The 18,333-nt window shown below is 30.7% G+C and overlaps 1 protein-coding gene across 1 annotated transcript; it reads left to right on the plus strand.

Annotated features, from left to right (window-relative positions):
- The first annotated feature begins 1,394 nt into the window (after positions 1–1,394).
- Positions 1,395–8,038, plus strand: LOC106770618 (protein ENHANCED DISEASE RESISTANCE 2). The gene is made up of 22 exons (XM_014656417.2): positions 1,395–1,644; positions 1,731–1,901; positions 2,360–2,434; positions 2,567–2,620; positions 2,704–2,769; positions 2,849–2,910; positions 3,132–3,259; positions 3,332–3,378; positions 3,464–3,564; positions 3,672–3,767; positions 3,861–3,925; positions 4,009–4,080; positions 4,711–4,857; positions 4,957–5,243; positions 5,634–5,697; positions 5,782–5,957; positions 6,460–6,561; positions 6,677–6,727; positions 6,813–6,956; positions 7,059–7,154; positions 7,307–7,408; positions 7,670–8,038. The coding sequence occupies exons 2-22, from the start codon at positions 1,746–1,748 to the stop codon at positions 7,760–7,762; spliced, it is 2,184 nt and encodes a 727-aa protein (XP_014511903.1). The 5' UTR covers positions 1,395–1,644; positions 1,731–1,745; the 3' UTR covers positions 7,763–8,038.
- The last annotated feature ends 10,295 nt before the right edge of the window (positions 8,039–18,333 follow it).

Below are 18,333 nucleotides of genomic sequence, written 5' to 3' on the forward strand. Positions count from 1 at the left end.
GGTAGAGGAAGCAATGGCCAGACATCATTTCGCCGATTACTTCCTATCGTTTTCGGAATTCATTTTCCGAAATATAATAAATAATTTCAGATTTTTTTTTTATCAGAAACCAATCATTAAATTCTACGGAAAACATTTTTGGAAAGCTTTTGATGGGGCTGCGGGAAGCTTTAGTCCACTTTGAATACAGAAGTTTTTTATGGAAAGTAATTGGAAAATTTTTCTTAAAATTATTTTGTTTATAGGAAGATGTTTTATATACTTAATTTAGTTTTCCAATTAAGTTAATAATTTCTAACATATAGTTCAAGATTAATAGATTCGCATTACAATAATCAGAAATTTTTCTTTTAAGATTTTTTTGTTTTTGTTTTTGAGTTTATCAGCTATAAGATTAATTATTAATATTTGAAATATTATTTATTTTGGAGTCTATGTTTTATTATAATTTTATTTTTGTTATAATTTTTGTCTTTAAAGACGTTTTGGAAGAGTTTTATGATAATTTTGTTATTAAAAGACATTTCAAAAAGTAAGAAAAATATATAAACTATTTTACATTTCGAATCCTAAATAATTAAAATTATTAGATCAATGATTTTAAGTCTGAACTCCAAAATAATTAAAATTATTGGATGAAATAAGAACATCCATGTCAATTTTTAAAAACAAAAACATACACATACGTAAAGCTAGAGATGAATGGAACTGGCTTTAAAGAAAGCCATTTTTGTCGTCCCAGATTAATGCAAGACAACGATTCCCTGTAAGTCATGTTTGAAGATTTATTATCTCTTAATCTCATCTTAATAACAACAAAATCACTGTCTTGCCTCCCAAACAACCTTTTATCTTCTTCCTATTCAACCATAACACTTCATTTACCTTTTTGCCCTCCTCTCCTCTACGCTGTAAAAACATCTTTTAACCATTTACTACAATACTCATTAATAAAAAACACTTTTTTATCACTTTAGAAAAATCTTACTTTATTCGAACAAGATTATCTCTAATAAGATATATTTATGATAGATACTGCTACTATACTTAAAGATGCTCACTTCTCAAGTGTATTACGTGATTGTTTATAGTGCTAGTCTTTAACGAGAATTGAAATTTTAATAAAAAATAATTTCATTAAATACAAACTAAATGAAACTTTGATTTTGATTATAAAAGGCACATACATATATACTCTTATTTAATCGATAGTTTACAAAATTTTACGTGGCAATCAAATTAAAAATAAATTTAGCAAAATATCGGGATTTAAAATTTTGATAAATGAGATAAAATGTGAGACTTAGTCAAATGAAAAAAAAAAGTAATTTTGATGTAATATAATGATATAAAAATTGATGAAGAAATAAATGATGTGATTTTAAAAAAGGAAATGTATTTTAGGTAGGTGGGTGAGTAAAAAAGGTGAGAAGGGCAAGAAGGTAAATTGGGATTGTAGTATATGATGTTATGAAGTAGAAGGAAAGACGCAGAAGACAGTTATTGGATGAAGCGGGAACATAGGAAATAGAACAAGAAGAAGAAGAGCAACAACGACCACCGTTGTCACTGCCCTCACAATTTCGATTCTCTGATTCCCTTTCGCGGGGTCAGGGGATCGCCATCGTCGATCCCCTTTCTCAGGTTCTTTTTCTTCTTTGCTCTAATTCTCATTCCTTCCATTTCATGCAGCCTCTCACAAATTCGAACACTGTTTTCTTTCTTTCTAGCCAATTTTCTTCCGAATGGGTATTCTTCCGCAGAGTGAGAGCAAAATGGAAGGGTGGCTTTATCTCCTTCGAGCCAATCGCTTTGGTCAGCATTACTCACGGAAGAGGTACTTTATTCTCAAAGACAATGTCCTCCAAAGCTTCAAAATCCAACCCGCTTCCCCAACGGAGGTAAATACTTCTATGGATCAAATCTTTGTTTTTCAACATAATCCACGTCGCACGATTCATATATAACGTTGTTCTTCTCACTTTACGTGTGTGGTGAGGAGTTTGATCTCAGGTCCTTCTGTATGAAAAACTTTTTGTCCCGAGAGATCAATTTCTTTAATGGACCTCACTCTGTTCATTGGTGTCTGTCACATAGTCATACATGTTATTTTCATATTTTATTACGATTAATGTTCGAGTAACGTTTCCTTATCATGTTTGATTATTTGATGTATCCTGGAACGGATAACGTTTTAAAGGCTTTGGATTAATTTATGTTTTCATAATAGCTTTCTTAATGTTTGACGTGTGGTATGTGTGTTCTTAGATTTTAATTACAACAATATTTCTGAAATTTCCGTTCTTGCGATGATTGACTTGCTAATTGTGATTGATGAAAGCGTTATGCTAATTTTCAGGAGCCAGTTAGAAGTGCTATAATTGACTCTTGCGTTCGGGTTAATGATAATGGAAGGGAGAGTATGAACAAAAAGGTAAGGAGGAACCTGCGGCTCTTTCTACGGGACAACACTGGATGCTTTTTATTTTTTTTATTTATTTGACGGATCTGCATTGTTTCCTACAACGTTTAATAATTGTGTTTACGAATCGTTTGCATTGTGCAGGTGTTCTTCATGTTTACTGTTTATAATGCAACAAACCAAAGTGATAAGCTTAAGGTGTGTTGAAATTAAGAATCCGAGCAAAATATTTATGGCAATTTTTCACTGATTATTCTTGATCTATATTTCATATTTTTTAGTTAGGAGCAAGTAGTTCAGAAGAAGCTGCAAAATGGATACGCACCTTGCAGGATTCTGCAATGAAGGTTCTACTCTGCTATCTTAATGAGTGGACGGTGTTCTCGTTATAAGAAGCATACTTTATTGTTTTTTTTTTTTTTTCAGGAGTGCCCATCTCCAACAAAGAATTTAGTGGCTTGTATTAGAAGAAGACGTTCAACTTTGAGGTACATTAACTACTTTTAATACTATTTAAAATGCTTTAAAATTAACATAATCAACACTCATCAGTCCTTTCCTTTCTGCTATAACATTACTAGAAGGCAGTGATAATATTTACGTACCTACAATTCATTGAACTTTCTGTATTCTTTTATATTTATCTAAAAATAAACTAATCATATTATGGAAAGTGTGCCTTTTAATATCTAGAGTTTCGTTAAAACAGAAATGGAGGCTCAAAAAGCACAGATTGGAAATACATCAACTTGAATCTTCAAACAGAAATAGGCACTGAAACGATTAGCTCTGATGTTATTGCCCCTTCACCATGGAAGATTTTTGGTTGTCAGAATGGTAAAGCTTTAGCTCCTAGAGAACATGTTTACAGCACTAATCTGTATCTCATATAGTTAATTCCTTATGCAGGACTTAGGATGTTCAAAGAAGCCAAAGATTGCGATGCCCTTGGAAATGTAAGTTGCTCCTAACTCGATAACACTTTCATTTTAGTAAGCGGTCAACTCTTCTAAAAAATAAGGAGTTGTTTTCCTTGTTCAGCATTGGGGTGATCACCCGGCAATAATGGCAGTTGGTGTGGTTGATGGAACTTCAGAAGCCATCTTCAACACTCTTATGACTCTTGATCCCTCAAGATCGGAGTAAGTCTTCTTCACTTGAAAAATAGGAAATGTGGAACCACTAAATAGGAAATGTGATCCACATGATTTAGTATAGTTTTTATATTAAGTCACCTAGCTTTTTGCAGATGGGACTTTTGTGTTTATCGAGGCAGGGTGGTTGATCACCTTGATGGACACACAGATATTGTTCATATGGAGCTGTACAGTGATTGGTTACCATGGTAGGATATATATATACATATGTGTGTGTGGAACCTTGTATATGATAATTCAATAAGCGAACATGTTAACATGTCATTATGTCACATGTCCAGGGGAATGAAACCCAGAGATTTGTTGTTACGAAGATACTGGAGGAGGGAGGATGATGGATCATATGGTACTGTATAAAACATTTAGGTTCTGAAGATATGGTTCATTTTAATCCGTCTGTTAACTTTTTTATCTCTGATTCTTTGACAGTGTTGTTATACCATTCTGTGTACCATTCCAAGTGTCCACCAAAGAAAGGCTATGTCCGAGCTTGCCTTAAAAGTAATGTATGCTTTAAATTTGAGATTATTATTTTACCTTTCGATGCCGCCAAATAACAATGGCAGAGGGATACAGGGGATGCAACAACCTAAAATAAGAAATAAAGAGCATTTATTTTTTATTTTTTAGTGTGTGCTGCTTTCAGCACATTTTAACAATTATTATCGTATATGTTTAGTTGGAAATATTTTATGTCTTAAAAAATTATAAATTTAATATTATTATAGGGGTTAACATAATTCAGTGTTAAGTTTAATTTATTTTCGTAACAAAAAAGAAATGAATTAATCAAATACTTTTAAAATTAATTGTGTACTTAAATTATCTTTTCAAATCTGTTAAAAGAACATATTAATTAAAATCATAACAAAATATACAAATTGGAATTAGTGTTTTTTAATTAAAAGATTTTTTCTCATATAATAAATATATGAATTAGTGTATCCCGGGCACAAACTATAAAAATCCGTTTATAAATGAGTCAAGGGTGACCAAAACCCCACTCAAATCCCAATCAACACTTCTCTAAAATAAATGTCTTCCTAGTTTTCTCGAACCAATATTTATTAGTTTCCTAAAATGTGGTAAAATGCCAAGAATAACCACAGAATGGTTTTGAACACTCGGCAGGTGGAGGATTTGTAGTGACTCCTGTAAACAAGGGAACGCAATCAGTGGTGAGACACATGCTTGCTATTGATTGGAAGTTTTGGAAATTGTATTTGCGCCCCTCATCTTCAAGGACCATTACTATTCGTATGCTTGAACGAGTTGCAGGTATGTGGGAGACTCCAAAGTTCTGTCATCTATGTTTGTCTTGTCACATTAGTTATAACTGAAATTTCACAAGCTTTTACTATAATCTCCTTATCGCAGCTCTTCGGGAGTTATTTAGAACCAAAGGTGGAAATTCCTCCCCTGAACCTATGACAAAAGAAATTGGATTAACTCTTGGTGAAAAGGGGGATATTAAGTCTGAAGTTTCAGAGGAGAAAAGCAAGTATGAGGAACCTCTTATTGTCCTAGAAGATCATGTAGAACCTTCCGGTCGTACAAATTTAATGGGAATGAACGATTCTGATGAGTTCTTTGATGTTCCTGAACCAACAGAGTATGATCACTTTGACAATCAATGGCATCCTGACTTGGCTTCTGATCAGATGGTACTGTTGCTTACGAACATTCATCCTCTAATTGGTTTCTGAATTTCTATTTTATTTCTTTTTGTACTTTTCCGCGTTGCTAATTTTAGACAAGTTTACAATGATGTTTTTTCTTATATAAGGAATCTAAGTACACATTAAGATTTTGTGTCATTGCGTCATATGTTTATTTTTTTTATCTAAACAATCTTTTTATGATTTGTACTTTTCCGCGTTTCTAATTTTAGACAAGTTTACAATTATGTTTTTTCTAATATAAGGAATCTAATACACATTAAGATTTTGTCGTTGCGACATATGTTTATTTTGTTTATCAAACAATCTTTTTATCATAAGTGATATATCTTAATAATATCAACTACTGGTGATATTGAATTGATGGATGCACAGGGTATGTCTATCCCCAGAATATCAACAGCTGTTGGCTTGGTAAAAAAGTTACACGACATTGCAGGTATAATTTAAGTTCTTACTAATATTTTTTGAGGTAGAATGTGCATAACATATTTCTTTTTAATATATTTTACATGCGTTGCAGTTCAGAAAAAGGGGTATATGGATTTGCAGGACGCTAACAGGGAGGAAAGTTCATCATGCCCTTATGGTGCCACTCTTCAAAAGGATTCAAGTTGCTCTTTACCCTGTACCTGGGCTGCTTCTGATCCATCTTTGTTTCTGGTTCGAGGAGAAAATTATTTACAAGACCATCAAAAGGTATTTCAAAAGTTTAACCTTTCGGTGTGTTTTATGTGTTCACCTTAATTTGATGTTACCTCATTCTTACATTTTGGAGTTATATTTAAGATGTAAAAGGAATCTCTAAAAACTTTAAAATTTGTTTTGACTATTTTACTCACTTAATCATGAAGACAAAATTAATGAATTATCTAACATTGTTACAATTACTAGTGAAAACATACTAGTCGAATGGTAATACACATTTGCGCATATATCACATTGAAAATACGATTTCTTAATAAAAAAACAAAAAGTATCATTACCCTCTCTTTTCTGCATTGCCAAAGGTTAAACCCAGGAGACAGAAAGATCTATGCCTCAAATTCATTTTTATACGAGATGAAACTGTCATCATAACTTTTATTTGTGAAAGGCTTCAGTGAAGCTAGATGCTAATATTTCAAACTATACTAAACAAATTTATGCTACTTTTTTCATTTGTTTACTTTTAAAGGGTAAATAAATTTCTGTTTTCCAGATCAAGGCACACGGCACCTTGACGCAAATGGTTGGTGCAGATTGGCTTCGTTCGGACGCAAGAGAAGATAACTTAAGTAGTCGTTCTGGTTCCATAGTTCAGGTATATTCCCTTTTTCTCGGTCTTCTATATGTGTATTTGTGATAAAACGGTCCTAAAATTACTGTCACAAGATAACCGCTAAACATTGCCATTTTGTGCTTTTGGATTTATTTAGCAATATGCAGCAAAAGGTGGTCCAGAATTCTTTTTTGTCATCAACATACAAGTGAGTATTGCCTCATCTTAATTGTTACATCCATCACTCTTAAAGTATAAGATTGATAATGAATACTATTTTGATGATGTATCAGATGCCTGGAACTCCTATGTATTCCCTTGCACTTTATTACATGTTGAAAAGTCCTTTGGAAGACTATCCCGTATTGCAGAGCTTTGTGGATGGAGATGATGCTTACAGGAACTCTAGATTTAAGCTGATACCATACATCTCCCAGGTTCATTTCTGCTTAAATATGGCATGCAACAAACAAATAAAAATTTCAGCATCAATATGAGTATCTAATGGTTTTCATCCCCACTTGATTTGTTTCTCCCAGGGATCATGGATAGTAAAGCAAAGTGTTGGAAAGAAAGCATGTTTGGTGGGGCAAGCATTAGAAGTACTTTATTTCCGTGGGAAGAACTATTTGGAGGTAACATTGCCAAATTAAGTAATGCTTGGAAAGCATTAGTGATTTTGTTGTATTACTTTCAGCACTGGTAATATTGAGAGGTTTTGATCATCACTTTCAGTTCGTTTCTCTTGTTCTATCTGCTAACTCTTAAATTATGTTTGCCGTATTAGCTTGATATCGACGTTGGATCCTCAACAGTTGCAAGAGGGGTAGCTAGCCTAGTTCTTGGATACCTGAACAATTTGGTGGTAGAAATGGCGTTTTTGGTACAGGTAAAAGAAGTAATTGATCAATGTGGTTCTGTAAGTTTGATCTCCATAATCCATGAAATAGAAGTTTATATTACTTGAATTAACAAAGTAAAACTCCATTTAATTATTATTAGATAACAAAACAAATAGCACCTATATTACTGTAAAGTTTTTTGCAAAGTAAAATGTGTATTGGACTTACTGTAACAAGACCAAGGGCCACTGACACGTAACAACTTTGGTTAACCTTACTAAAATGACACATCTTAAAATTGAGTGCAGAGCAACACACAGGATGAGCTCCCGGAAGCCCTCCTTGGAACATGTCGACTAAATCATATGGATGCATCGAAAGCATTTCTGGTGAATTCATAATTTTTAAGTTGAGAATTTCTTGGTGTCTTTGAGGAGCACAAGCTGATACTCCTGCACTTGCAAAAGTTAAGGAAGGAGTAGAAGTGTCAGATGTTGTAGAAGTTGTTGCCCTGCATTCTTCATGTTTTTGTCCAACCAGTCAAAATCGATACTGGTGCTGGCAGTTTTCCTGTGATTTTCCGCTGGGGCTTCAGTTTGCAATGCAATTATTCTTTCCTTATCTAATATATCGTTACACGAAAAAAATAAAAAATAATAATTCCTTGCCTGCTTCTTGTCACGGTTTAACATAATATGCAAATCACAATTTTTTTTTTTAAATGAAAACAGAATCCCAATTAAAATTATATTCTGCTTTTATTGAAAAGTTGCATTGATATGCTAAAAATGCCCTATATTTGGATTTGTCGAAGGAGAAGAGTGGGTATTTTATGACAAGGAGAGAAAAACAGTATAATATCGATATTTTTTTATGGATGATGGAATGATTATTTTAAGGTAATAACTTTTTCAAACAGAATTTTAACGCAATTTTTTTTAATGTTATATCTATATATATATAACATTTTGCAAAAGTTTATAGTGAATTGTGATATTAAATTAATCTTAACAATTATTAACATGATTCTATCATTTGGAAGACAAACATATTTATAAATGTTATACAGTTCTAATTAATAATTTATTTGATGTACACAAAAAAAATTAAAAAATAATTAAATAATAAAATAATTACATTTTAATGTTGCTAAAAATTAAAATAGAATTAAACATAAAAAAATTAAATTACCATAAAAACCAACAAGCTAAAATAAAATAAAAGTAAGCTACCAAGTATACTAATAGTAATAAAGTGTTAAACATGTAAAATTTTGCAAAAAAAAAAATAATAATAATTAAAATATGAATTTGAAACTTTAGTTTTCTTTCTCTAACTTCTCAATAACCTTTTGCAACATTCATGGTAACAAAATTCCTGTATTAGCTAAACAAACAATATTTTAATATATGAATTATTAATTATAAAGACATAAAGTTAGCAATATAAGAAATTTAATTACCTAAACTTTTAAGTGTCAGAAAAATATTGTTGCATGCATCTTTAAAAATATGTCATATAAATTTATATTATTTTAATTGATAAAATTAATTATTTCAGATTTTAACATAAACATAATAGAATAAAAAATTATTAATTATACCTTTAATTAGTGTCATAAGAACACTGGTTAGCATTTCCCGTGTCTAATACCTAAGATAATTTAATTTTAATGGAAAATTACATGAGAGAATAAAATGGATATTATATATTATATTTGTTTAATAGTTGTGTTCCTATTATTATTAAGTTTTAACCTGTTTTGTCATGTTATAAGTTAATTAAAATTTACTACTATTGTATAAAGTAATGTTGATATTAGATATTATATATTAATAATACAATAAAAATATTAAAACACATTTTCTCCGTAGTGGGTTGGTTGATACATTATGGTTATATGTCATTTTATTTGCACTTTTCTCCAGTGAAAATGAATTTGGTCTTTTTCTTATGATTGGATGATAACATTGTTGTACAACTTATCGAAATGCATCCTATAAGAAAAAATAAGGTAAAATGTTTATATTTTTCTTGTTGGTTTAATAATATTTAATAATAACGAATCATTAAAAAAGTATATGAGATTTCTCTACAATCAAAAACATTTATTTGTCCTGGGCTCAGCCCACATTTTACGTTAAGTCCATGGATTCATAACTGTTAAACGCACCTCCCTTTTATTTGTTTTTAGCAGAATTTTAACATTTTCCAAAGATGGGTCAGGCTTTGATAATAGGTTGAAAACTGATTGTTATAAATTAGTTAATTTTTTATATAAAAGAAAACAGCTTCAATTGACTGAAAAAATATTGAAAAGTGTAATAAATTGTGTAAAATAATTATTTATATGGGAATTGTATAAATTGCATAAAGAATTACTGAAACTGTTTTTTACCATGATTAAAATAAATAAAGTAGTATGATTTGGTAGCTGGGAAAGTTAGTGTTAAAATGAAAGCATGAAGAAATGGAGAAGATGAGTTTTGTTTTGATAGAGTGAAGACAAAAGAGATGGTCCTCTGACCTCACCACCACTCTACTTTTTCTGTGCAATTATTATCAAAATCAAAATAATATCTCATAATACTCTTTCATTTATGATCTCTTCATCTTTTTGTTTCTTCTCTCTTTAATCCTTTCTTTCATCTTCAATCACATGAATATCATTCACTTTCATAAAATGCATCAAAAAATTCTTACAACACTATGGATAACAAAACATTCTCAGTTCAAACTTCAAACGAAAAAAAAAAAAAAAAGTGTCGGTCATTGGCGTGAACGATTCCATCCATGTTGATCTATGCATAATTTTTATTGTTTTGTTTCTTAGGTGTGTTTTTGGCATTTTTGTGGTTTATGGGTGTGGGCCAACTTCCTTCGTAATCAATTTTCTACATAACTCCAAACAAAGATTGGGCTTTGGGACAAACTTGTCTCTCTTATTAGAACTTCCATAGGCCCACAAAACTTAATATCCAACCTTCTCACAAAAACCACTCCCCATATAACAAAAATTCAAGACAAACTAAATTTAATACACCTTTTTTCTTATTATATATAAAAAAGAGAGTCAATATTTAATAATAAATGGGTCCAACCAGAGTTGTGAAAACGATTATCCAACTCTCATTTTTTTTACATATAATATGATTGTGATCGTGATTGATAAATAGAGTGGGTTGCCACTCTTCCATTTCTTTTTCCACGTTACCTTAAATGGGAACCACCCTTTAAACCCAAAAATGCCCTTCTTTCCTCCACCGACACATTCATCGTACACGGGGGCAACACCGTAATTCCACCGCACATAGAAACCACTAAATAACAACGTTGTCGCCACGTTGTGTGATGGCACATGTCCGCATTCAAAGATGTTGTATCTTCCTATGCCTCTTAAATCTTCCTTGTCTTTTCAACAACACACTTAATTTAATAATTCTAACTTTGATTTAAAACTAAAACCATTGCGGAAAATACCTTCTTAGCCCCCACCTCACATGTAACCATCGCTTTCCTTTCCCTATTCTCGCCGTTTAATTCGCTCTTTCACAAATCACTCCCACGTGACACCGTCACGTGATTCCTTTTTTTTTTTTTCTTCTCTTCTCCACCACACCTCATGTGTCTTACGAATAAATAAATAAATATTTTTTTCTTCTGCTTTGGATATTACAGACATGGTTTCCATTTTTTAATATTAGTTGTTCTTTATTTGTCATTCTTTATTTGAAAACATGAAATTAATTTACGTGCTTATAAAAATGATCGGTTTGGGAAAAAGGAGTTAAAAGGAAGTCAAAATAGTACGCACCGACGGCGAATGCATGGGATTCAGCTCCGTTTCCCTTCCTTAACCGGTAATCAACCTCTTTTTCCCGGTTAACCTGTTGCTGCCTTAACTGTCGGCCACATTTATTCCGCTCATTTTCCTTCTTTTTCTGTATTTCCATTTTATAGATAATTTTCTCAAGTAATAATAACAACTATAATAATATAATATTTGAAGCGGTGCAGTATGTTTCTTTCCACGTGCTTTTACTATCCTTCGAAATTTACTTCCGGTGAGGTGGCACGTGCCTTCGTGAGGGCCAGAAGTGAAAGATGTTTATGATTATGTGGGGACCAGTATTCCCCCTTATTGTGTGGATGAAGCTCGCACGTGACTTACAACCAATACTCGCTAAAAGGCATGCGAAGAAGCCAACTAGTACTACTAGTTTAACCTCTAGATAACTGTCAGTACCACTGACTCACTTCATGCCACATTACATTTACATTTACTGTACCATTTTCTTTTATAATTTCTACAACTTTTTAACTCTACAGAATTACATTTCAAACACACTCACAATATTACATCATGTACCAATACATTATAGCAGAAAAAACGTTAGACACCTTTTCTTCCATATGTATAAAAGAAGGTTTTTCTTACCTACTTTAGGAATTTCAATTTCTTCGATTTTCTTTTTATGCTCAATTTGTCATGCAATCACTTTTAAGTTTATTTGAATCCGCTACATTTTTCAAGTATTATTTCACATGTACATAATATCTATTTAGGTGTGCAATTTTGGAAGGCGAGAAACATGGGAAAATGCACTTTGTCTTATTTTTGGAAAAACCGTTTATTTTGTATTAGTGTCTAAATTAATTGTTCTTTACAATTGATAGCACCAAACATAATGAAATATCTCTTTGAGTCCTCATGAATCCTTGGAAAGTATCATTTACATAATGACAAATTTCATATATGAATAAACACTACATTTCAAAGCACATTACAATAAAAGTTGGATACGTGAGGTTGAAAGAGATTTAACCAAACAATTCCTATTTCTAATTCGATATTCAAATAAAACATAGAATAAGTTAAATGTAACTAAAAATTCATCTTTTAAAATAACTCAAGTTAAGATAAAATAAAAGTTTAATTTAATTTCAGAATCACATCATCAATAGATAATTTCATGATAAAAATCTTATAAGCCTTAGAAAGCATATGAATAGTAATGAAAAAAATATAGTTAGGCCTTAGGGTGGTCTGCTTTGGGTCGTTATGCTTTCGACATGCCAAAAATGAGTTAAATCGGACTTGTCCCTCACTAAAAAATGGTTTATAAATTTCAAATCGTTGTACCATAGGATGGATTAACACGATGAACCTGTTTTTTTTTCAATTTTTTAAATTTTTACTTTTAAAATTTGTGTACACATATTATAAACAAACATTTAAAACATCTTTAACCATATAAACAATTATTTAAAACATAGTTAATCTTCTTTCTCCTTTTTCTTTTTCTTCTTCTTATTTATCCTTTTTTTCTTATTATCCCCACTCATCTTCATTTAACCAATAATACACTTTAAGATTTGTAAGGAAATTAGAATCTATTTTATAAATGAATTTTACTAACGAAAGAATCTCTCCATAAATCTGTTTTCCAGAAATTTATTGAGATTGAAAGTATCTATTGATTGTTAGAATCCTAAAATATTTTGAAATTTTCTTTTTTAATGATGATTTTTTCGTGAAAAAATCCTATATTATTGATAGTTTTTTTTACTTCTAATATAGTATTTTCTAATAGTATGGATTAGAGATTTCATATCAATTAGAGATAATATCAAATTTTAATATATAAGTGAAAATAATCCTTATCTTATAATTGGATTTTGATAGAATAACTTAGATTTAAATTTATTTTATAACATTTTTAGTAAAGCTTGAAAGGTAATGTCAAAGGTCTGTGTTCTATTTTGACAAAAGAATAAACATATATTAACACAAACATCAGATTTTGACGGGAAATTTCTCACTCATTTTATCGATGGTTTTTATTTGTCAGTAATTACCAATAAATATTTCATCAGTAAGTAAAATATATATTATCGATAGATTTACTGACCGATTTTATTTGTCGATAATTACCAATGAAAATATCCGTTGGTAATGCATTCATTAGTAAAACTCATCAATAATTTAAATTTTATAATCCATTTGATAACTTAGATTTGTCAATGATTTTTCTTAATTTCATAAAATTTTGTAGTGTTTACAACTGTTACAATATTATTACCACATATTTTATTTTTTTTGCAAAAATGTCATTAATTAACGTCATAGATAACAAATTTTAATAATTTAACGAAAATGAGTGACTCTAAACTGAGTTATAATATTTCAATCATGTGTTTAGTTTGATTCTTAATGGAACTAACACGGTTAAATTATATAAATATCTTATTATCATAATAAATTAGATAATAGTATAACTTTAGAATGAAATTATCATTCCATATAAAATAATCGCTTTTGAATTCATCATGATTTATAACTTGTAGATTTTTGTTTATATAGTATTCCATTCTTTATTGAATATCGTATAGATTATATACAAATAGGTATGACTTTCATTTCTATGGTTAACTCTCGAGGGTTCGACAATATCATTTGAACCAAAAGGTTATTTTCAAAACTTCAATGTGGTATTCAATTAATTGACACTAAACATCAATCATCACATTCTACTCCATTGCTAATATGTTTCCTTTGAATTATTCTCATACCTTCTACTGCTTCTCTAAATATTATTAAAAGGTTGACTTTTTGGCCCAATGTTTTCGATGATTTTCGACTTTATAACTAACTTGTGTTTTCATGAAATAAAATAAATTTTGGTTTCGCTGAATCTGATTATTATAATTTTTTTTTTCTCAATTCAGTAACGTACGTAAAGTTTCTACCAGTAGCTGATCTACTTTGATTTCACTGATAATAATCTGTCAGCTTAATGCTGAATAAATATAATAGTGAAAACATACACTTCGTTAAGATTAAGAAAATGTATATATACAGTAAAAATATAAGTTTAGAGGTGACAAGAAATGATTGTCAACTTGGTTAGAAAATTTATTCAGATAAAAGGGGCTAAGAATAAATTAAAAGAGGGGAATAAGAATGTGCTTTGGGATCAAAACCATGGTTCTGAAATAGCAGCATATAGTACTGTAAAAAAATGTTATTCAAGTTCAATGATTTCACATTAAATTAATAATAAACTATCTATAGTCAACATACACTTAGAATGGTGCTCTTTCCCCTCCTTCGTTGCTTCTCCATTGTCGTGTGTTTATTTAAGTTTACAGCTCACTGCATTCTGCCAGTGAGCTGCACACCCTGAACGGATCAGACATTCTTATTATCTTCTGTTTTTTCTTGTAACATAGCACCTTCCAAAATTCTCATTTAACTATTCCTCTATTATTGTTAGACCAAATCAAGCAATTTTTTTTCACATTTCAAACGTATCACTTGGATCAAGAATTATGACAACATAATCTCTATTTAGATAATTAGTTTCAGTGTTAAAAATTCAATTTTTTCACTGTCTAATAAAACATCCTAGTGGGTTACGTCAAAATCATTATCTATTTCAAAAGATGTATTTTATCTATAACAGTATTCAGGCAACTTGTCCTCAGTATTTGTAGTAAACTAACTCAGTGACGCTGATATTAATAATTGAGGGATTTCGTTTGATACTGTGATATGTTTGGTTACATTAAATATAGCAATTAAACCGATAATGGTTCCGTAATCCTAAATTAAGGACTGATTTGTGGGGTAGGCACTGTTAGGGTCATGACCCACAAAAGTCCCTGAGAGATCACATTTTGTCCCGGACCATGTTTAGGTACGGCACTACCATATGTGGGCCCCACCGCCACATGATGCATCCAAACCAGAAAATATCTTAATACTCTTTGATTTTGCTTCTAAAATAAAAATGACATAACAACATATGGATGGTTACCGGTTGCTTTGACGAAAAATAGTCAGCAACCACACGTGGCAGGTTTGGGTTGGCTGGAATGGAGAGAGGTGACGAATGAGAATAAGCGATGGCAAGGTCACGTGAGGGAAGTCCCCACGTCACGTGGTGTTGCTGGAATTGAGTGGGTGGGGTCCATGGTAACTGGGGTAGTCCATATTCGCCACGTTGATGAACGTGTGGACCGAACTTTCGAACATGCAACGCGGGACCCACCCAGCATGGGAGGTAACATGCCGACATTACATTGGGAAGGTTAATTAAGGTAAATCAAAGGTAAGTACAAAGGTTAGGCTTTTTTTGTTCCTTATTCCCTAATTTTCTCCTTCACTTCCCTTCGTCTTCCTCATCGTTCCACTTTTATATGCTATTTCTTTTTACTTTTTTCACAAAATATACGTGCAAAAATTCTTTATATAACGAATTAACATTAACCACTCCAAATATAAAAGTATTGATTTATTTAATTATTTGGTGTTGCTTATGTTAGCATAAATGAGAAATCTAATCATGTAAGCACATTCTATACTTTAATCATAGAATCAAAGATCACGATCGTGTATGTTTGCTTGTGTAACTGTAACCCTTAACGATCCATATGTTGATGGTTTATGTCGATAAGGAGCTTTCCATTTAAATTATATAAAATAAAATAGTCCGATGTAATTAGCTATTCACTTAAAAATTCAATAAAATTTTCACAAGTTTTTGTCTTTTTTTTTTTTTTTACAGTGATGATAATAAGGTTTGAATATTTGAACTTATGATAACTATTCAAACGCTCTACTGGGTTAAAAATTAATTAGTACTGTTATAAAATGAAAATTATTCGTGATTAATACAATTTAATAATTTAACCTAAAAAAACTACACGATTGAATTATATTATATAATATCTGGATATAGGACAGGAAAGATAAAAAGAATAATAGACATGAGATAAAGTAAGTGTATGGAGAATATGCGGAGCAACACAAAAGAACTCCAATTATAAATTATAATTAAGTAAATAGTTAATATCTAAATTTCAAGTGGCTGGTCGTCAAAGTAGTTAAATCTTCATTCAATGGTAAATCTTCAATTTCAGAAGAGACCATTTAAGAACTAATTTTTCTGAATTACAATCCCCCAACACATGTTCTACTTCGAAGGGTGCATGCCTTTGGTTTATTAAAAAAAGGAAAAAGTTGTTAACCTTTCACTAATTAAATTATTGATATTAATTATTTTTTCGGTTTATTTGTTACAATTTTATGTAGGATAAAATGTGGTCACATTAATATTAATATTTTCTTGTTAGGGATATTAATTTGGCATTGAATATTTGTTTATACATCATGCATGCTTGCACAATAAGGATACAAACCCATGTGCCATTCTCAACAGGAAAAAAAAGTACAAGAGCATTTTGCTCACTGTACCGACACACCCATAAATTAATTTAAGAAAGCAACTTGATTAGCTATCTAATCCTAATTATCTGTACATCACAGTCAACACATTAGCGTGAATCTGTGATTTAATTAATCCCTACTCTTGAATTTGAATCTTAAATTGTGTTATTAATTATATTGAAAACAAAAGGTTTAATTATTCGATTTTTTCAGTGGAATTATATTTTATAGAAGAAATAGGAGTTGTAAGAAGGGTGTATATATATATAAAGACAATTTTTGCATACATTTTGATGAGTTTGACGTTCAATCACGTCGTTCATTTAAATCCGTTACATTCGCATTTAGTTAAGGAAGTGATATTTTTGCAAGTTAGAGAGAAAAGCGTCGGTGCGCAACATCGCTTTCATACTCCTCCTGTTTTTGAAGATATATTTATGCTTTCTGGTTTAGGGATAGTCTTCTCTAAAAAAAGACAATTGGCAAACAAATTTTTTTGTCACACTTTAATTCTATGTCTCACGTTTTATAAAGCTCTTTAAATATTATTAAGTCTATGCTAAATATCTCAATTAAGGAGGAAAATATTAAAATAAATAAACTAAAATTATAATTATTTAACTCTTATTGCATGTGGTTTTGTTGAGCAGGGTTACCTTTTAGTTGAATTATTAAAAGAATAAAAGTTGCGTGGTATAAAAGAAGGAAAAAGAAAGGTAATTAAGAAAATAAAATAAGAAAGTTGCTTATGCTAATTGCTAAATGAACTGTGTTTGGCATGTGAAGTCAAAAAGTATAAAACAGTTGTATGGGGGCGTATAAGCGCGTTGAAATATATGAAAAGAAACAAAATAAATCTTGTTTCTTTTTTCCCTCGCTCTCTCTGGCTTCAACTCAAGTTTTGTTTTTTACTTTCCATTTCATCCAATAAACACAACCTTCCAAATCTCAACATGATGCCAACCATGATCTGTTCGGAAAATAAAAAAAGAAAAACTTTTTTTAACAATTTTTTGACAACGCATATCTGACAGTTTCTGATTGGTCTATTTTAAATATTTTTTAAACACAAATTTAAATAAATCAATAAAATGATGACACGTGTCCGGTTGTCAAAATATCATTGTCCAATAAAAAAACTGTCATGGTTGATTAAAAAACTAAGGATCTCAAACGAACAGAAAACGGTGAAATGTAATTATGTTACGATAAATAGCGTGTTAGGCACTTAGCGTATTCGGAGTTGATTTATATATTTAGAAATGTACAGTGTAGTGATTGGCACGTTGAATTGTAGCATTGTTACCTAATAAAATAAAAGTTGAGATGTTTTTTCAACAAACTTTGAAGGCTGCGAATTTGGGATATGATTAATTGGTGCTAAGCCTAACACTTAGAGTGATTGAAAATGTATTTTATTTATTTTTGAATTTAAAAAAAAAAAAGAAAGAATAAGTCTTTTAGAAGAAAGGGATTCAAAGAGTGGAAACGAAGTTAGTTAAAGAAGTAAAGGGTGAATGGAAGTAGCAGCAGTGCAGTGTGTCCCTTTGTCCCCTTTCAACAACAGAGTATTTTTGAAGGAATTGATTCAAAGAGTGTAACTCAAGGTAGTTAACAAAATATAAGATATATAAAAAAAAAAAATAACTAGATAGATTTTCAGACCAATTGAACGCATCATTTCAGCTGTGCAGTCACTTTTCTCAACCTTTTTCCTTTTCATTTCTATACTAAAAATCT

The sequence above is a fragment of the Vigna radiata genome, chromosome 8 (assembly GCF_000741045.1).
Source record: "Vigna radiata var. radiata cultivar VC1973A chromosome 8, Vradiata_ver6, whole genome shotgun sequence".
In the NCBI taxonomy this organism is placed as follows: Eukaryota; Viridiplantae; Streptophyta; class Magnoliopsida; order Fabales; family Fabaceae; genus Vigna; species Vigna radiata.